This window comes from Clinocottus analis, unplaced genomic scaffold, assembly GCF_023055335.1.
Source record: "Clinocottus analis isolate CAN_PGR_092001 unplaced genomic scaffold, fCliAna1.0.p SCAF_13, whole genome shotgun sequence".
Lineage (NCBI taxonomy): Eukaryota > Metazoa > Chordata > Actinopteri > Perciformes > Cottidae > Clinocottus > Clinocottus analis.
This window is the reverse complement of record NW_027175854.1, coordinates 1122351-1143371: the sequence shown is the minus strand read 5'-3', so window position 1 is coordinate 1143371 and position 21021 is coordinate 1122351. Positions and strand designations below refer to the sequence as shown.

The 21021-nt window shown below is 43.0% G+C and overlaps 2 protein-coding genes across 3 annotated transcripts; one reads left to right on the top strand and one right to left on the bottom strand.

Moving 5' to 3' along the window:
* Positions 1–2727: 2727 nt before the first annotated feature.
* On the bottom strand, positions 2728–14224 carry fam78ab (family with sequence similarity 78 member Ab). 2 transcript variants are annotated; one of them, XM_068574583.1, is made up of 3 exons: positions 13734–14224; positions 12632–12935; positions 2728–8307 (listed from the first exon to the last, which is right to left on the bottom strand). In XM_068574583.1, the coding sequence occupies exons 2-3, from the start codon at positions 12892–12894 to the stop codon at positions 7782–7784; spliced, it is 789 nt and encodes a 262-aa protein (XP_068430684.1). In that variant the 5' UTR covers positions 12895–12935; positions 13734–14224; the 3' UTR covers positions 2728–7781. The 2 variants fall into 2 exon arrangements, with proteins under 2 accessions (XP_068430684.1, XP_068430683.1); XM_068574582.1 differs by having other exon boundaries at positions 12632–14224.
* A 556-nt stretch (positions 14225–14780) lies between these two features.
* LOC137784232 (inactive phospholipid phosphatase 7) lies at positions 14781–19780 on the top strand. Its single transcript, XM_068574744.1, has 3 exons — positions 14781–15147; positions 15306–16049; positions 18127–19780. The coding sequence occupies exons 2-3, from the start codon at positions 15578–15580 to the stop codon at positions 18513–18515; spliced, it is 861 nt and encodes a 286-aa protein (XP_068430845.1). The 5' UTR covers positions 14781–15147; positions 15306–15577; the 3' UTR covers positions 18516–19780.
* The last annotated feature ends 1241 nt before the right edge of the window (positions 19781–21021 follow it).

The window sequence follows — 21021 nt, the reverse complement described above, 5'->3', positions numbered from 1 at the left end:
TGGTCGAAGAGGATAAGCGTCACAATCGTAGGCCGGATGCTCGCTGAGCTTTCACATGAATTACATCCATGTTTGATGGTGGATAACGTCGAGTACGCCAGTCAACGTAAATATAAACAGATATAAATATAAACAGATATTGTTTATATTTATGGCACATATGAGCGGTCTGACAGAGGATTGAGACGTTTATGTTGGCTAAATGCTCTGTGCCTGTATTTAAATTGCATATCAATAACAAAATAAAGATTCAAGATGTTTTTACTGTCATATGCACAGATAACAGTTATTCTATACAATAAAAAGATTATTTTGCTCAGTAATAAGGCATATTTAGCTACTTTTTTACGTAAAGTAATGTTTTCCTATGCACGTTTTGTTGGCTGAACACCCTCATAAAATTGTTATAAGTATAGTAATATTTATATAACTAATGACGATTACTTGATAATAAATTATGTAGACTTGATGTTTAAAACCAATTATTAAAGACTTATTCTTAGACCATTAGGATTGTGGCTTGCACTAATCTATAAAAGAATATTAGGTATTGAACAAAAGCTAAGCTAAAGCTAAGTGTTGCAAATAGAAAGTGATATCAAAGTGCATTCAGTGCATTTAGTTTGAGGATTGTTGTGGACATAAGGACACGGTGCAGTGTGAAAGACGTGACGTCCACACCAATGCGTTGTGTTCACACTCTGTCCTCACAGCTGATGTTTCTTTTTTTACTCTTCTCAACAGTCAGAAACCACTTGAGAGATTACAAAGGAAAACGGTTCATCAGCCAAGACGCGTGAACCGACGCTGGCGGCGTGAAGAACGAGCAATGTCTCTTTAGAGAAATGTCTAATTAATAATGTTCAAAAAGTGTTGCTCCGTCTGCTTTTTCTTATCTATTTTAGACCACATCCGACCTTTTGTGAGCCGCTTTAAACTGTACAGATAAATGAAAGTAGCTATGAAATGAAAGCAGACCAAGATGTTTTATTCATGTGAGTGAAGGTATTAATATTCACAGTATTTAATTATGGACGAGGCGGGCACAGGTCAGACGAGGTGTTCACTTTAACTTCTCATCAAGTAGTTCAGCTTATAATTGTGTAAATGATGCGTTTCCTCAGGAGCCGCCTGTGATGTCTGCGTTTGGCAGCGAGTGGGAGGTGTGGGAGCCAGCGTCACATGCTGCAATTACACTGATGGCACATCAGGTTTGCCTGTAAGTACCTCGTCCTGCTGGTGGGATGCTCAGTGCTTAAGAGCCATCATTCATTTAAATGGAAATACAGCGTTCTGTATAGTAAGCAGCTGCTGTGCTTGTCTAGTGTGTCCAGATGTAGTGCAGATGTTCTTGTTGGTTACACACCAGGCATGTGTAACTGCGGCTGCAACGTGAGTGCATGTCTCCAGCGCTACAGTGGTTCATGCACTTTGATGCAGTTTCACGTTTTATATGAAATATTACATATTATCATCTGCGGGCCCTGAAAAAACAAGTAAAACGCATCAAATTTAGTTTCATAAAAGTCTCAAATGTGTTTTGCTTATATGCCAAAGTTGTAATATCTGAAGCTAGTTTAGCTGTCGGGCTAGCCACGGTAGCAAACACCGCTAGCTAGCGCTGGAAATGCACAAGCTGTCACTGACGCACACAGCTCCACCTTTGTGTTAGGTTTGTGTCACCAGTATTGAACAAAAAGAAAACTGAAAATATGCAATATGGCTCACAAATATGCCAAATATTACATTGTATTGCATTACACCTCCGTGTTTGCATCTCTTTAACACTGGAGGTGAGATAGTGACATAAAGTGTAAACTAAGTCTAACTCCAAAGTGACGTAGAGGTCGATCTCGACTCTTCAAACTCAAAATAGCTGAGCCGGTGCATTTCAGTGGATCAGTGGCTAATAAATCCACCAAAACTGTCCGAAAGATCACAAAGAATGACGGAGAGCTATTTCACCTCTAGCATTTGCAGCGTGGGAGTATTAATAGTGATGTCTGGTGGTGCAGGAGATACAGTGGCACGGCGATTATTTGGTATTACAAATAGAGACAGGTGGATGTATGTCGGGAGACTCTGAGTCGAGTAAATATAGCAGTGAATGCACGGCTCAGGAATGTGACCAGGATAGCACCGACAGTCGAGGCCGCGGTCCGGCCAGGCAGAAGCTGTGTGCTGCACTGAACGCAGCCCTCACACTCATAGGATCCATCGTTTCCAGTGAATCGTAAAGCATCACTTCACCTCATCAGCCGCTCCGCCTTCTCTACTTCACCGTTAACTTTCCACAGTTCTTATTCGAGCCGCCGGTGGCTAAATCCCAAAGGTGCCTTCAGATTTGTGAGTCACTGTCCTCCATATCTGCAGCGCTTCTCTGCACAGAAAGGGACGCGATCAGCTCCCCTGCTTCCGCTGAAGACTAAAGATTATCTTTGAGCCCTCACCTACGTGCTTAATGTGGGAATATTAAATAGCAAGTCATGAACTGGAAATCAAGCAACCTCAAATAGAGCGCTTTGCAATCGTGCAGTGCAGAAAGAGCGGGAAATAACTCATAACTGATATGACCTGTGCACCCGCCTGCATTCCAGTGACTTCATTCACATTCATACTTTTTTCTGACATTTGTAAAGATTTACTCGCCACAGACAGGGGAGGGAAGTCAGTATCGGTCTTTAATGGGATTGACAGACAATGAGAAAAATATAATATATTGCCAGTTTTATCTTTATGAGTATAACCCAGAAAACTAGAAAAGAATACGGCTGAAAATAACTGTGAATGATTCAATAAAGAGAGATGGAGGAGAGATAATAAAAAAGAGTCCCTTTGTGACTGTAGAGGAGTCGACACTGGAGGCTGCAAAGGCAGACACACACTGCACACTACACACTACACACTGCACACTACACACCACGGAAATAAATTGCGCTGCAGATTCTAAAGTCGTCACAGTTTTGAGGTTTAGATGGAAAATGGGAATTTCATTTATTTGTATTTTTTGATAATATACAAACATTTAAAGTTGTCTCAATGATTCAAGTTGCTGTTTTTATTTTTAGTTTATTTGTCCACTATAAGTATGTCAAATAAAATTAGTCTTGAAATAGATCTTAGCTGTTTTATTTGTCTCTTTCTTTCTTCCTCCTCTGATTTCCCTCCATTCTCTCGCTCTATTATGTTCCCTTTCTCTACTCTACCTCCTTTCACTGCTTTGAATCACAGCTGTGAACAAAAAGAGTCTACAGAGCGGTCCTTTCCAACGCTGTACAAATCTCTGGACTGGCTCGGGCGTTCAGTACATCATGTGCTCGGCCATGTATGTGTCGCCTCGGGGTTTGTTCTCATACAAGCGTTCAAGATGTCTTTCAGTTGGGAACTCAGGGCCTCGTTTCTTTCTGTTCGGGCTCAGACGCCGTCTGCTTCTTTGATTCATGCAGTGAAGGAACACACAGAGCAACATGTTTGCAGAGGAAAGCGCCCCTGAAGTGAAACCAGGAGATTCATTCAGTATAATTAGTCATGAAGAAGGCGACGGCAATGGATGCTTGTGGTTGTTTCAGTTTGAATATCACAGTGAGGGGAAAGTACATCTGAAAAGAAAAGGAAAGTCAACAGATCAAGTTTGTTCGTTTTATTCATTCATGAAAAATACCTTTTTTTATATAGCTATTTCTTCCCGGGTTTGTTTCCCCAATCTTGTGCATTTTCACAGTTTTAAATATCTGCCAGAACTGACCCATTTTCAAGTATTGGTGTGAAAGTCAAAAGCTAAACAAAAGTACGCAAACTGCTTGAACTATTCCAGTGCTCTACATCCGGAAAAAAACCAGCAAACGAAATGAGAAACATACAAAGTCACTCATTTGATCTCCTGTGCTACATTTAGGGTTGTGTTCTAACCATGGGGCTGCAGCAAAAAACAGCAAGAGGAACTTTTATATTTCATGGGATGGAAGTCAAAGTCAGGAAATGAAGTGTGAACGCGGGGTGTGTTGTTGGTTTAAATGGGTGTTGACTCACTGATGTTCACGAGCTACATCACGAGCAGAAGCAAAAGTTCGCAGCCCTCCCTTTCATCCTCTCGGCTCAGCCCGACGAGCAGAACACACGACAACACATGATCTCCCACATGGCTGCACGTTGCATCGTTAATGTTGGAAACACAAATATGCGCATTGCATTTAATGATGGAGAACAGCTGAAGACAGGCCTGGTATTAAATGCCAAGAATTCACGAGTTACTAACAACGTCCTACTGCATAGTTTTGGCTTTGTCCAATTTTGGCACCTTTGTCCCTCCATACAGCAAACAAACAGTGCGCCATTTTGTTTTTCTGTGGCTTAATTAAGGAAGCACGTAAAGCATCTATGAAGTGCTTCTGTTGTGTTAACATACAACACACATCATTGACACATCCCAGACACATAAACACACATACTCATACACACACAGATACACGGAAGACAATGAGTGTCCTAATCCTACAATATATGCTGTTGATAGCTGACAGGCACCCGCTCAGTGACCTCAATACTTCCGTTTCTCTTTCACATTAAAGCACGTATCACTTCCTGATCACTAGTATAACAGGTGTGTTGTTGCGTATGGCTTTGTGCACGTGTGTGTGTGTTCAGACGGTCCACGTGCAGGCCTGATGGATGAGTTCTCACTGCCAATGTACTGCTGTGACAATCAGATACCACACCAGGCCTGCTCCTTTCCCCCCAGGGTGTTTGTGTGTGTGTCTGTGTGTGTGTCTGTGTGTGTGTGAGCGGGAAAGCTCTGTCCCTGTTTTATGACAAGGACGTACCCTCTCCTGCACTGTGTTTGTGTGTGTGTGTGAGAGAGAGAGAGAGAGAGAGAGAGAGAGAATCATGACTCAACAACAGCAGAAGCACATCAGTGGAACTCCTCATCCTACCTAAATCCCTTAAATGGGATTTAACACACACTTACACACACACACATGCATGTTGTGTGTGCGGGGAACACCTGCGTGTCAAGGTTTACCGACATTATATGTAGTCCACGATGTCCATAGCTCACCGCAAGACATGACAAGGCCGATGCAAACCCGACTGCAGGTGCAAGGTTTCCAGAGTTCACAGCGTTCTCTGCTGCGTTCAAAACAAAACCTCAGATTAAAATAACTTGTGGCGGACGTCCAAGTTGGGCTCTGAAACGCCGCTGTTATTTTAGGCTGGCTATAATGCCGAAATGGATCTAATCGGTTGTCACCCTTCACGTTCATTCCGCTGATGCCGCTCGACAGTCTGCAGTCGCCTCGCCCGAACGCCTTTGACCCCGACTGTTGCTGTTTGACCTCACTTAGACCGCGACCTTGACTCTTGCGCCGGCCGTCGCGTTGCCCGGCACAGACTCAGCACAGTTCTGCCCATCTAGGGCATGCAAGTGTGTCACTGCAGATCTAATTATGACAGCCCCCCCCCCCTCCAACAGCCTCTCCCTTCTCTTGTCCCTGTGGCCTGCGACCCGGCCTGGAGCAGAGGCGACCGTGGCGAGGCCTGAAAGGAGCCGAGCAGGAGTGTCTGACGCGTCGCCATGAGCGAGCTTTTAGTTTGTGGCATTGAATAAACACGATAGGTAGAAGTTTGAGCTCTGGTTCAGCTTAGCTCCTGTTATTGCATGTTAAATAAGTCCTTTTAACTAACATATTTAGTTTACACTCACGAGAGTGATGTCAATCTCCTCCCCTGAACTGGACTGAGTTTGATGGATAAATGCTTTGTTCCGTTGCTAGTCAGGAGATGCTGATGAACTGAACTAGCAGCAGTTTACTGATCTTTGTAAAACACACGAGCAGGTCAGAGTTGTACCTAAATAATTTCTTTGGTTTGAGAAACACGGGAACCTGGTGAGAGCCGTGAGCTCGCCAGATGTTTGGAACATCTGAAACTGGCCATTTACAGAAAAAAATGTACCAAGCTCATGAACAGATTTTAAAGGAGTATGAGTGCATGAGTAACTTTGTACTCATACTTTTAGCTTCACCATGATGCCGAAATCAGGCTTTCTCTCTGCTTTTAAGTGTTTGGAGTTTGCAGCTGAAGCACTTTTCAAAGACGAACAGCTCAACAGGCATCGTCTCATTTGGTGTTGGTGTCGAGCGGACCAGAGCTGTTAGTGTGGGAGCGTTCCTGTCTTACTTAAGGTAAAATAAAGGGAGACAAACCCCCTTATTTCTGCAGCCAGAGCGTCAACTGGCAGGGCAGGGAAGTGGGTCATCTATAAGCCAACCGAGCAGTCGGGATCACACATGCATGCAGACCAAAACGAGAGAAAGAAGAGGGCGAGAGGAACTCTGGGCCGGATGAAGATCACATGTGATCGAGGATGAGGGACAACACCCCCCTCCAGCATGAGAGACATGTTTTGATTTTAGTATTACAGAAAGGAAAGGGGTGTTATTGATTTGAAAGAAGGCAATTATAAATAGAAATGTGTCGAAGGTCGTCCAGATTGACAGCCCAGCAAAATATCCCGCCGCTCTTATCCTCCAGTTATTAAGTCTCCGGTTATTCCTCCTGTCAGTGCGGCTGCTTATTAATCAAAGTATTGATCGTTCGACGTGAGCGGTGCAAACACAGTTTACTCGCTGCGGCGAGGAAGAAAGAGGAGGATGGATGCAACAAGAGACGGGACGGAAGTGGAGAGAGAGGCCCTGAGATGGAGCGATGCGGAGAAGGGAAAGCAAGTGTTCTGATGCTGAAGGCAAAGCCCACAAACACAACAAAGTGAATGAAATGAGGTGAGCTGAGGGTGCTGTTGAGTACTTTATGCCCAAGTTGTTATTGCACGTTGTTGTGTTGAGTGCTATTGACGAGGGTTGGCTTCACTGGTGTTCTCTGTGTCGGTACAGAGCGCCACTGTTGCGTAACGCTCTTGAAACACAACTAGTTAGCCCGGTTGTGTAACTGTGTTTACGCGTAATGCTGGTCGTGCTCGTGAGACAATACATCTGTCATGTAAATGCAAGTGAACATAAAAGCCTTCAGACCCCCGGGTTCTTCTTCTGTGGTATCGACTGGACGATTGAGCAAAAATACTGCATTGCACTGTGTTTAAGGCTAGAAAGGTTGCAATGGAAAGCAATGTAAACTTAAGGCAGCATGGATTGAATGTCTTGCATGTTTTTTTTGTTTTTTTAAAAAAGTTCTAAAATCTAGTAAATGCAACAACAAACAAATTAAATGCACTCTTCCCAGCCCATAAATTAAAAACACAACTGGTATTCATACACAAGGTTTGTGCACATCCATGTGTGTAGCATGTGTGCATACATGGTCATGTAAATACTTAGATCCACTCACACTCACAAACCCCGTAGCACTTGGCTCAAAACAGCCAAAAATATAAAACAAGAAATAAAAAAAAATAAAAAAGAAATTATTTTGTTTTTCATTTTTGCAATGATTTCGTTTAGCACAGTGCGATCCGACCCAGTTTGAAGGTAGAATGGTTGCAGTTTGTTCACTCCAGTTTGGAAAGTGTGTTCGAGTCCCCGCCCGCCCCTCCAACCTCGGAGCAACAGCTGCTCTTTTTCTCAGAGGTGGTTTCGTTTGCCAGTTTTTCCTCTCCTCCTGTTTTTTTTTTTTGTTTTAAACATAAATGAGGAGAATTTTGAGGCAAAAAAAAGGGAAAAGGGTTAAAGCAGTGAGAGCTGGTGACGAGCAGGACCACAAAGAAAGAGAAGAAGTAAGAGATGATACGGGTTAAGGTATCCAAGGCCAGTCCGGTCAGGGAAGCAAGGTCAGTATTTGGGCGGGATGACCACCATGGGGTCACCGTTCTTTGGCCGCCACATCAGCACCTGAGCGTCGTTGGCGTTGGGCTTGACCATGGCGTTGGAGGAGATGAGCTCGTTCTTGCCCAGGATCTGGGGTTGCTCCTGGGCCGATGGCTCGTTCAGAGCGGCCCTGTGGCCCAGAGGCTTCTCCGGGTCCACTTGGATGTGAAGCCGCATCCTCCAGCGGATGGTCTGCAGCACCAGCGTCTCCGAGGTGGCCTGGTTGATGGCCACCAGCCACGTCGTGAAGCTCTGGTCGCGGCGGATGCTGCTGAGCTGAGGCACGTTGCTGTCGCTGACGGGCACGCCCCAGGTCACGCTGGGGTAGAAATTGTCATTCATGCTAACAGTGAACTTGTTGTCCTTCTTGGTGGGGCCCACCACAGTGCAGGTCTCCGTCGTGTTGCCGTACCAGGGGTAGTTCACGCCATCCGAGTCGCTGATGGCCTGGATTTTGCCATCTCGCAGGTCGGGCAGCTCCCAACTTGACCTGGAAGTTGAAAGTCACAGATGAGGATTCACCCAGAAATGGATCTCAGAGACTAAATGTCTCTAAGATCCTCTGAAACACAACACTGTGCAAAGTGTGTAATATTGTATAATATCAAAATACAAGATTAAGTACATGCACAGTGGCTGTTGAGATTATAGGCTAATTGCAATGTATTACACGTTTGGTCTATTTGTACTTTTGCTCATCCTCTTCATCAGTTTTCATAGCTGACGTGGCTAAAACGTTACCGAACGACAGTCAAGGTTTTTTTTATTTGAACCACTTCCTCTGGAAGCGAGCAGTCGTGAAATGTATGCTATTGCGTAATTGCACAGCTGAACTGTACAAGTGCAGCCAACGTTAATCCAGGAAACTAGAAACTGACATGGATGGTTAACACTGTTATTTTGTCTGTCGTCATTTCAATCTGATGTCATCATTTCTCTTTCTGATATGAAAAATGCCCCAAAAAGCACAAAAGTTGTAAGAAACCAGAATGATCCTTTAAGTTCATCTCTGGCTTCCTCACATTAAAAGCTCTCCAGTCTAATCCTCCCCGTATAATAGCGTAGAATTTGCATCTTAATAGTGTGACAAGTCTCCTTCTTGATGTCATGACTAACAACACATGACAGACACAAGGAAATGACTCAAAGCCTCACAGTTGGATCTTCCCGCCAATTTTGCAACTGCAGAGGAAAAATAGAGTACAACAATAAAATACTGTGACACACACACACACACACAGCAACCGACACTGAACGGCTCAAGTGACCTGGCACCTCTGGCCCGATCCGTCTGTGGATGTTCTGCCCACAGCAGGAATAAGATTACCTTTTATTCAGCGGAGACGAGGGTCAGCGGGACAGAGCCGATAACAGTGTGATCACCAGCCGCATGACTTCCTGTCTGCTCGGCCTGGTCTCGCATTCTGATTCATGTATTTACCCAGAGGGTGGGATTAGCATGGCATGCATGATAATAGCTGGCCCTTGTGTGTGTGTGTGTGCAGTTCTGCTCATAAAGAAAATAGAAATCACCTAATCCTCTCAACTGATGTCGCCAAAACAATTTGTAGTAATTCTCCGTTTTGTCAGTGAGCACATGGAGCAGAGTCCTCAGCGCTCTGGTTGGATGTGCAGCCGTCTCCCCGCTGACAAACCTCCATCATAAGTGGAGGAGGCTTTGCAGCGACATGGCTCACTTCCTGTTTTTTCTCTTCACTGCCTGCTTTGTCACAGCGAAATGGTCTGACATAAGCTTTTTGAGTGAACCGCAAGGATGTTGTTATATAGGATATATATATATATATATATATATATATATATATATATATATATATATATATATATATATATATATATATATATATATATATATATATATACATTGCAAATGTTGCATGCAATGCACAGTCATTTCTTCAGGGATACTTCAGGGAGTAGTTCTGTAGCTGCCAGGAAACGTGGAAAGATTGTGGATTATAAATTGTCAAATTGGTTGAAATAGATAGCTAACATTTAATAAAGGATTATAAAGAGTTTAAGGGTTTAGCTACACATATTGTGGTTGAAGTAGTTTGCCAAACAGACACATGGTTGATTCGTCTGTCTTCAGCTACTGGGAGTGAGTTGTAAACATGACAAAGTTTCATTGTATAGAATATGTATTTTCTTTTTACAATATTCTCTTTTCTAGTTAATCGAGTTAAATAACAACCACTTTCAAATCAAATGAACACAACTGGAACATGGCTCGAAACAAGGATTCACGCAGCTCATTTGCATCTTGCGAGCAAATGGTTTCGACTTTAGAGGATCTGAATTCTGTCCACGAGACATAAAACCAAATGCTGAAGATTGGATCAACTTTGAAGGAGCAGGAGTGAGGAAATCGGGCGCCAATGCAATTAATGAATCAATTAAAGCGTGCTTAAGCCTCACCACTTGTACGTGTTGTGTGTCGTCTAGCAAGTCTCAGACTGCCATGAATACTGGCAGGAAGTTCTGTCTGTGATATGAATGTACACGTCGAGTCTTTACATTCATTTTAAGAAATTCAAACTGTTACGACAGATATTCATTTCTTTTTTTTTGTTACACTTCTGCCACGGCTCCTATTTTTAGCACGCTGACATTTTTAGGGCAACACAAGACGCCTCATGTAATCCACATATGCCTGTTGATGAACACACACATGCTGCTCAACAACACAAAACTGTACCACAGTTTAAAAAAAAACATTCTGAAAGACGAGGTCCAACAAATATGGAGGAGAGACCATGAATGTGATGAATCCAGATCATCCGGAGCCAAACAGAGACACCATGCACATTCCCGTCTTCAGCCGTTATGTCCAATTACAGCGCGCTGAAGCTTTATTGCCATCAAAGAAACTACTTAGTATGAGTCTCAGCAGCGAGAGCTGGATCGTCTCTCGCATCCCAAGAGCGGCTTCAAAAGTCAAGATTGAGAATAAGTGGCCTTAATGTGGTCGTGAAATTTAACAGGTTTAATGTTGGGGAGCACGAGAGGAAGGATGTTTTTTAAGAGGGGCAGAATGTAGATGTTGGTTGCTTTCAGCTTGTGATGAGTCTTCTTTGTGTTTCCTGTCTATAGCTTTGTTTCTAAGCCTGTGTCATATGTGAAAGTGCTGATTATGAACCAAAAAAATACCTCTGAAAAAGTGACATTTAACCCTTAAATGACTCTGTGCCAGCGGTTTTTAATGAGTGTGTTTTGTTTTTAATACAATCTTAAAAGGACTCTTGTACACTTTGAAAGATGAGAAACTGCTGCTGCTGTGTGAGTCCAGTCAAGAACACAAGGAATTATTATATTAATAACTTAAACGTTATGTTGATGTTTTTGGGCTTCAAAGTGGGGAGCAAGTCTATTTTTTCTCTATATTGTGTTTCAAAATTGTACGTTTTTGAACGTGTCTATGTTCCTTTCATATGAACAATACATCACTTCACAAAAGAGCAACTCAGGATAAAAGAGTAAATATGAAAGCTTGGATGAAAATAAAGCAATTACTGTGAAGTTTACAAAAGGCATTGATTATACTGGACTTTTTACAAAGTAATGGAGAATTTTCTTTCTCTTTCTCTCACTCACACACACACACACACACACACACACACACACACACACACACACGCACACAGGACTATGTATACTGGGGTGTTGGGGAGGGGACTGTGTCTCTAATCTTAGCCGTGCAGCTGCAATGTCGACAGATAAAGCGTATTCTGGGTACAAGTCAGCTTGTGGTTGCTTACTACAGGATACAAGAATGCTACTTTCCTAACATGTGTGTACCAATAGTGCACTCACAACATACACACTCTCATCTGAAAACAAAAAAGGAGAAAGAACGAGACAGAGTGAGAAAGAGGCCTCTTAACTGTGTCATAAGCGTCTTTCTTAACGCTGGTGTTGTCCATGTTTGTCAGCGCTGATGCAAGATAACTGTGTATTGACAAGTGCAGCGATCTGAAAGGTCAGAGCAATTATTTTCCATCACAATGTCCTGCTCTCATATCTGTCAGGTTTTGAAGTAGCCTGCAGCCGCGAGCCCACATACTGAAGACAGCTCAGAGACCGATTGAACATAAAGTTCACTTACAGACCGTTCAGTTTATTTGATATCTTTCTGGCTACAGATGTTAATGTAGTGCACATCACACAGACTGATGCTGACGTTTCACTGGGCAACTCAGCTGCAACGAGACAAGTTTCACTAGAATATTTCTATTGAACAATGTGTTTTTAACAGCGACTCTGTCTTTGTGTCTCATGTGAGTTCTAACAAACTTTTTGGGAGATTTCTCCAAACGTGTGTCATGTTTGAAGGGACAAACAAAAACATGGTTTAGTGTTTACATCCTCCAAAAAAATACAATATACCTTTTACCTCCTATTAACTATATCTTGATTGTTAATTCAGTTATTGCTTTGTCGATCAAGAGAAAATTATTTGGCAACTATTTAATAACAGACAAAGTTTCGCTCATTATCAGGTGCTCTTTGACAAATATAATAGTAATATGAGGAAGATGTCCCCATGGCTCTGAAAGGTTTTGACTGCCATCTCATCAAAATAATTTGATATTTGATCAAACAAACAATGTTTAATAGGAGAACGACTGAATTGAATTAGTTGCAGCAAATTATCCTCACAGAGCTTTACTGACTTCATCAGTTCTAATGATCCGTGTTCATATATTTCTTATTAATCCCTTGTTAATGAGTCCAAACACACTTGTGATGATGAAGACAGTAAAAGGTCAACACAACAAAGAGCCCACGATACTCACTTCCCCTTGTTTCCATACGTATTGTAGAACTCCATGTGGTTACAGGCTTGAATCCAGCCAATAGTCCACGTCTCTTTACTGGCGACTGGCGGCACCAGGACCCGGGCATGAGCTCGGAAGTGCGGTGTCCGGTAGCGCAGAACCACGCTGGATGACTCGTCGATGCTGGTAGGGTTGGGGTCGATGGAAGAGTTCACCTCCAGGACGATGATACTGTCTCGGAAACTCTTGGGCTTACACCTGATACTCTGGATACAGCCCATTGCATTAAATAGCAACACAATCCACAACAACGTCCAGAGGTCTGGAGAAGAAGAAAGACGCATGGAAACAGCAAGAAAATCACCTCAGGTGGATCCACATCATGTTTTCCAGAAGAAAAATGTACCAGGTTAAAAAGTGCTTATTCATAGCAGACGGCCTCATTAAAAAAAGAAGAAAAAAAGGAAGCCATGCATCTTTGATGCAAATCTACTTTGAGAACAGAAGTAGGAGACAGGCCGAGACAATCTCCATATTTCTTGAGCGCATGCTTTCCGGTGCGTAAACGCAACTTCATCAAACAAGTGCAGGTACAATAACTTTCCTTTATCCGTGCCCTGATGTTTTCATGCGGTCAAGTGACAAGTCATCGCCTCCTTATTGCGCTTTTATCACATAAGGACTTGACCTTTTGGCGACATGCATCCATTGGAGAGGTGCGCGTAAAAGGCTCCGGTTAATTATGAGCTGAATAATTAACAAATACTACTAATGTTACATGTTGGCGTCATGTTATCTTTTGTGTGATTCTTTATGTCATTCACAGCTAATACTCTCTGTCCAGCTGGCGACAAGAGGCATAATTAAAAATGTTGTGCCGGACAGTGCACGCGGACACATACACACGACTAATGGCAGCTCAGAGGGGACGCTCATATTATGTGGAGCAGCCTTATGCCCATTTAATCCGCAATAGACTCAATTCCTCACGATAAAAAAAGTGTAATTTAAGGGCTGAACGAGTGGATACATGTGCGGATTAACGGCTCATGCGGTGCAATTGCATGAATTATGGTCTATCTTTTGGCGGACAAAAACAACATGCAAAAAAAAAGTCTACCTATAAAACAGTGCACTGGAAAGTCTCCAGTGTCTGCAGCGTGGGGCGTGAAATCCTGGAGAAATTCAGAGTGCACGGCGGCGCACACAGTTCGTCGGTCCGAGAGGTAATTCCGTTATCTCCTTCACACGCGCGCCCGTCATTTACAGCTGCAAATTATTCCCCTGTCCCAAAGAGAGAGAGAGAGAAAGGGAGAGAGAGAGGTGAAGCATGTCCACAAGCACTGACATCTAGTCGAGTTTCAGACGGAGCGCCGCAACATCCAAAGGACACCGCCGGGTCAACTTTAGCACCCGTTTCAATGGATCCATTCTTTTTCAAATTAAATGAAAGCAGCCTATAACGCCTCGGAAGGGAGATAAAAAGCCATCCGTCACATAGTTCGACCGAGCGGACAGTTGCAGCTCGTGTCAGTGACGGGATGCAGTTCAGCCCAAATTCCGGCACAAGCTGTCATTTCTCCGTGCTCGTCCCATCGCTGCCACGGCAGGTTCACCCCGCTACGTATTGGTCTATTTCAGCTGCCGGGGAAGCAGCTTTATAAGTATCTTTGAGGCGACACTTCCGCTCTGAGTTGCAGGCATGCTGGGAAATGTAGGCGCGAGCGGGATTCGGCCAACAGGAGGATAACGTTATGAATATTTCAGCAGTTTACCTCAAACTACCTCCATAGACTGCGAGCCTGATGCAGAACAATACACGTTATTATAATTATAATGATGTATTATAATGACCAAACGCTATATAGTCTTTATTGCAGTGGTATTTTTTACTGACTTGATCGCATTCATTTAAATAATTAACTTGGGGATAAATAAATAATAGCAACTCGTGCTTATTCATGTGTTTTATTTACTTGTATATATTTGTGTATCCATCAAATTGTAAAATTTCGAATATTCAACTGTAATTTCCATTAAGATTCAGTTCATGCCAATGACGTTTATTTGATTCGAGATTTCGGGGCACGCTGGATATTTTCTTGTGTTTCAGTTATACATTTTTTTAAAAGAATACAAAAATAATCAATATGTTCTCCAGTCTGACAATCATATGTTGATTATGTGGTGTGATTTCCTCTTTCGTATCTTTTTGTTTCGGAGCATTGCAGCATCCTCTGTCTCGCTCATGTCTGTTTAAGCACCTTGGAGAACTCCGCTCGCAGCAGAGCGCACTGCAGAGGCGGAATCGGGTTTTATGCGTAAACTACGTCAAATCCGCACTGGCTGATGGGCTGCCTCGTCTTCGCCCTTTGTTGATGATGTTGGCTGACGGTTAACCGTTTCAGGTTGTATGCTGGACCCCCCACACATCCCCCTCTCTCTCTCCTCGCTGCTGGGATATCAGAGATGTGATGGAGGCTGCGGGGCAGATTTAGAGCGATGTGTTGTGCTTCATATTCATCCTCCGCTTGGTAAGATGACACCGTGTGCTGCGTATTTCTTGCACATTTCCAACATCTAGCCTGTTTTGTCAGCAATACGCGCGGTGGAAGCACCTGTTCGCCGTGTGCTGGTGCCATGCTGTGGCGTAACGAGATGCTCATGTTGTTATTTCATCTCCATGCTGTAGATCGAGTTTCACTGGATTGGCCGAAGCAAATGTCATTCAAGAGTCTCTCCCAGCGTGCATGGAGTTGCGGTATAAACAGCATGGCCATTGCACATTCCAGCGGGTCTAAATATATCTATTAAGGCCACAGGAGGGGGAGGACTCGTTGAGGGGGTTTATCCTGGGACGCTTCACTGTCCTGGTAAACTCGCAGCGCTTGAATTCTCTTCCGGAGATTGACAATCGATTGTTGCGCCCACAGAGGAGAACTTGGCCCTATCCAAAAAAAAAACATGCCCTCGAGTTACAGAGCGAGGGCGCGGGAGAGAAACAGCGTCCTGAGCAGACCCGAGTTCGTGTCCCTGAACCAGCCTCCCCGCGGCGGCGGTGCCAGTGGAGGTGGCGTTGGCGGCCCCTCGGAGAGCCGAGGCGGCTCGAGGCGACCCGGTCCAATCAAGCACCAAACCAGCCAGCCGAGCGAGGAACCCGCCGACAATGCCAGCAAAATGCCAGAGGAAGACTGCATGCAGCTGAACCCTTCCTTCAAGGGGATAGCGATCAACTCCCTCCTTGCCATTGACATCTGCCTGTCCAAGCGCATGGGGGCGTGCGCCAACACGACCTCCTCCTGGGGAGGCTGCCGCTCCATGGTGGCCATGTTGGCGCTCACGGGGCACGGCATCACGTGGATCATTGGCACGGTGGTGTGTCTCGTGAGGAGTAACACTCTGGCAGGGCAAGAGGTGCTGGTCAACCTGCTGCTTGGTAAATGCCACACCACACCTCACCATGTAATCTCTCCAACGCTTCAGTAGCAGTTCGGTATAGCCACTACCCAGAATGCACCGCACAGGAGGAGCGAGTTAAGAGATTGACATGTAATCAGAATCTTGGTAATACTTGTAAAGGTTGGCTGGTGAAATCAGCCAGTTGTGTCCTTCATACAATCATATTCAGTTTGATGAGGGTTTAAATGTTGTATTTTGAATTATTAATACATGTTTTGTACACAACTCATCGATCATGGGATGATAAATGGTTCTCCACAACATTACCATATACAAAGTGTACTCATTGATGGATTATTACTGCTCTATAAAGTATTGATGAGTGATTTATTTACCATTATAATGCCTTAAACTTTAAATCTAAAGTGTGGCTTGTTAGAAAGTGCTTTTTGTGTTTCTCAAACTGATAAGATGAGATAACATAGGATAAGATACACTTCAATTATAAAAGATAGTCCTTGTTCATTATTCTTCTGATTGACACATTACAACCATCGTGTCCCTCAGCAACACAGAACATAAACACATCTGCAAATTTAGACTTTGTAAGAAGAAAAAGACAGAATGTCAACATGTGTCATTTTTGTTCAGTTAAAGTCAATATGATGTATTAAAAGGGGGAGGAGTTTCATAATGTGTTTCTTCATGGTGTTAACTCAACTTATTATTATGATGAGTTATGTAATGTAACAATAGATACCATGCATAAAGTACTGACTCAAAATGGCAAATATATCCAACGGTGGTATTTTCTGCAGCGTTGCATACGGTTCATGCAGCGGTTTATGACATTATGAATATATTGTGGGACTTGCGTGTGTGTGCAGACAACTGCACACACACACATACACACACACTGAGTCTGGAGCCAAACACAGATTAATGACAAAAGAGCAGTACAAATCTCCTGGCTGTGGCTACATTGAGCTCTGATTGAAAACCAGTAAATCTCTGGATTTAGGACTCTGCTGCATTGTGTTTGGGACGTTGTTCTGCTCCGAATGCTTGTTGATTATTTGTCGGTCCAGGATCATTTATAGTCTGTTGAGGTCTGTCAGGAGAAAATTTACAAACATGCTGAAGAGTGGTGGGGAATTCTTATAACTGACTGAAATTCTGTTTTGCTTTCACCTAATGGAAAAGTAATGAGCTCAGACTGGACGGTCAGGTTTGATTCTACTGCCAACAGCAGAGAAACTATGCAGGGAAATGACCAACTACTGAACATGTCAGAGACTCTGCAGAGGATGTTCTCATCCTCTTCTTCTTCTTCTTCTTCTTCTTCTTCTTCTTTTTCTTCTTCTTCTTCTTCTTCTTCTTCTTCTTCTTCTTCACAGCTGATAATATTCATTCTCATTGCTTGGCTCGCCTCGTCTGGGCCCTGCGGCAAAGTCCTCACTCGCATCTCATCAGCTTCATAGTCTGCTTCCCTTAAGTCCTGAACACTTCTTACTTTTTCAACAGGCCTGCTCACCTCTCTTTTGTCCCTTCACCTCTTCCTTTGGCAATTAGATGTCTCTTCCACCTCACCAGTCTGTCTTTAAGGAACTGGAATATAAGTGGAAAAACACTGCCCTGTTAGGAATAATAAATTTGTCAGACAACTGACAGTTATTTAGCGCGTCGCAGGTTGAGTGTGTATAAAGATGGCAGAGTCGAACACAAGTTAAAGACAGCAATGGTGGGGATATTTTTGGGAGTGCCATGGAGCTATAAAAGGCATCTGCAAATGTCCGGTATGTGGACTCAAAGCAAACGCTAGACAGTATTGTATGCCTGATTAGTTATTCTTGGTCAAGACATCTGTTTCCTCAAACTACAGTTGTTTTATGCTTTATTTGAAGGCTGGATTATATCAAATGTGGTCCACTGTGGCAGTTTGTTACTCTTGGATGTTAATAATCTTTGTACTATTCTCACTATTTTTCTTTCCTGTATTATTGACCAATTCATCAAAACTAAAAGTCTTAATCCTTCACGACTAGAATTGCCTAGTTCGTAGCGTTTCACCAATTCTTTGTCGCCTTTACAATAACTCCCTTTATCCCCCACAGCCCTCATTCTCGACATCCTGACGGTGGCTGGAGTCCAGAGGCTGGTGAAGCGCAAAGGACCTTGGGAGATGACGCCGGGCTTCATGGACTGCGTCGCCATGGACATCTACTCCTTCCCCGCGGCTCATGCCAGCCGGGCCGCCATGGTGTCCAAGTTCCTGCTGTCTCACCTGGTGCTGGCCGTGCCGCTGCGCATCCTGCTGGTGCTGTGGGCCTTCCTGGTGGGCATGTCCCGGGTGCTGCTGGGGAAACACCACCTAACTGATATGGTGTGTGGCTTTGCGCTGGGCTTGCTCCACTTCAGCTTGATGGAGTCGGTGTGGCTCTCGTCAACCACCTGTCAGAATCTCATTTCCATCAGCACGCTCAGCTGGAGCCCCTTTTTCTGAGCTTTTGATAGCAGGCTATGCTAGCACACGCGGCTTATTTGATACACTAACCTCGCAATGTCAAGGACTTTGGTCTGATGAAGTTATTTTTGTAAGGGTTTGAAGTTCATATTGCAGGGTGTCAACAGAGAAGCATTCATATTTAGGAATTTGATGCCGGATTGCATGTAGCGCCGGAGACAGGCAGGTCACATGACATCACGAAACATTCGTAATGCTTCACAGTAGCTTCAGTCAAACCTACTAAAGCACGCCTCTACTGTGCCTGACCCTCATTTAAGTACTAATGATGAAAGGAGATTTAGACTACTGCAAACTCACAATGATTTGGTGACGATGTAGGATTTTTAAAGATTTTTTTTCGTTGTTTTTTTTCGACTTATGCAGTTAAAAGCTGGTCCCATTGATCCATAACTGAACCCCTTTCGACTCAACAAATGCTCTCTTGAGTCTGTGTGCCTCTTCCTCTTTGCCATCTTACTTCCTTTTACGTCCTCCTTCCCCTCCACCACTTCCTCTTTTCTCATTTGTTTAAAATATTCGTGTCTTTCTTTTTTGGAATAGTGATATACGTTGGACACTGAATAGCTTGCTGGAAGGCTATACTATTGGACGCAACACTAAAATATACACAGTGGTTGTTGTTTGGATATTCAACATTGTTCCTTCTTTGGCATGACTATTATGTTTGTATATTTCTGAGGGGATTCTGTTCTTCTTATCAAATGTTTATCAAATATGAACCTATTTGGATGACAAATTTAGATGCTTGAAAAATTGAATATTTTTCATATGGGGTCAAGTATCATTTCCTTTTATGCCATTAATGCTTTAATTACTTTTATTTATTTTTTTATCGCAGATATTTCTCTTCAGCTCTTTCATTTCAGCCTAACAGATGCTCACTTATGCTGATTCTGTGCCCCACAAAACAACTGAAGCGTGTGTGTGTGTGTGTATGTGTGTGTGTGTGTGTGTGTGTGCGTGTGTGTGTGTGTGTGTGCGTGCATGAATATTGGCATACAAAGTAAAAAATATCAGTTAGGAAAAATCAGTTTGAACAAATTACTCTTCATTTTTCAAATGTCATTTATGGACCTTTGATTAACAACTGTTGGGTTGTTTCTTGCAAACTGTTTTTGTGGTTTGATGTGTAAGTACAATTTGTTGTCGCCTACATTAATTTGCGTAGCTCTGTATGTCATGTTTGTACTTTGTTTTTTTCCAGCTTTAATAAAAATGAGGTGGGCTGTCAGTAAAACAAGGATGCCTTCGTGTTTTTTTAAAATAATTTATTGGTTGTTTACATAAAAAGATGAAAATTTTTTATGATCATTTTCCAGGTGAATGGTGTGGGTGTGTGGTGTTGTTTTGCATCTCTTAACATGCAACACTCTACAAAACATCGTTTTGCAAATATCTTAAATTGAAATTTGTGTGCAAACAAGAATGAGAAAAACATAATTTGATGAACATTAATGAATCAGCTGAACGCTATCGGAAGCTAAACTGCTTATTTATTAGGCGGCTTTCTGCAACAAATTGTTGTTATTGCTTCAATAATCATAATGACTTAAGTATCACAAAAGAATAGAGAAGTGGCACGAGACAGCGCTGACATGGGCATTTTACACTTTCTGGCTTTGGTTTACTGAAAAAAAAAAAAGGTAATAGTAAATGTTAACACATTACCTCCTTCCATCAATTTAAAAAAGAACTGTAAAGATCCTTTATTACACAGTGCAACTATAAAAGAGTGCTCTGTGCAGTATGCAAAGTAGGGTTTCACTTGACGTAAAGTGGTTTTATCCACTTATAGTGTTCCAGTCTTAGTCTCATGATTGCCCGTTAACTGCATCCACGTAATTGTCGCCCAAATATTTTATCTGACCGAGAGAGCAAACAGGAATGTATTGATGCAACAATATTTCTGAATGTCATTTAGTCTGTGTATTTTCACAGCACTTGCCGCTAGTTTCCTGTCACACAACTCTTGCCACAGAAAACAGACAGGAAGCGAGACCAGTGGTGTGTGTTCTGAAACAGTTCACACAGCAGGAACAGAAACTGCTTTAAAAACACTCTGACAGAGTCAGAGGGCAAAGAGAATCAGGAGTCAGAGAGATGTGTGCGCGTGTGTGTGTGTGTGTGTGTGTGTGTGTGTGTGTGTGTGTGTGCGTGTGTGTGTGTGTGTGTGTGTGTGTGTGTTACTGTTTGTGTGTGGATTGTTTAACTTCGTGTTGGGATAAAGTTCACCAAAGCTGTGCCGTAACATTCAGCTTCAGGACCCACCCTTTTCACTGATTATGTAAAGGGTCAAAATATTGATGCATTCTTTATGCTGATGGTATCATTCAATATTGTTGTGCAAGCACTGTTGCCCTGGCATTTAAACATCTGCAGTCTGCTTTTGACACGATTTATACACACTGTTACCTCAGATTAGTGTTAAATGCAAACCAAACAAAGGCAATGTTCTTTCATCACAAAAAAACAAAGGTACCAG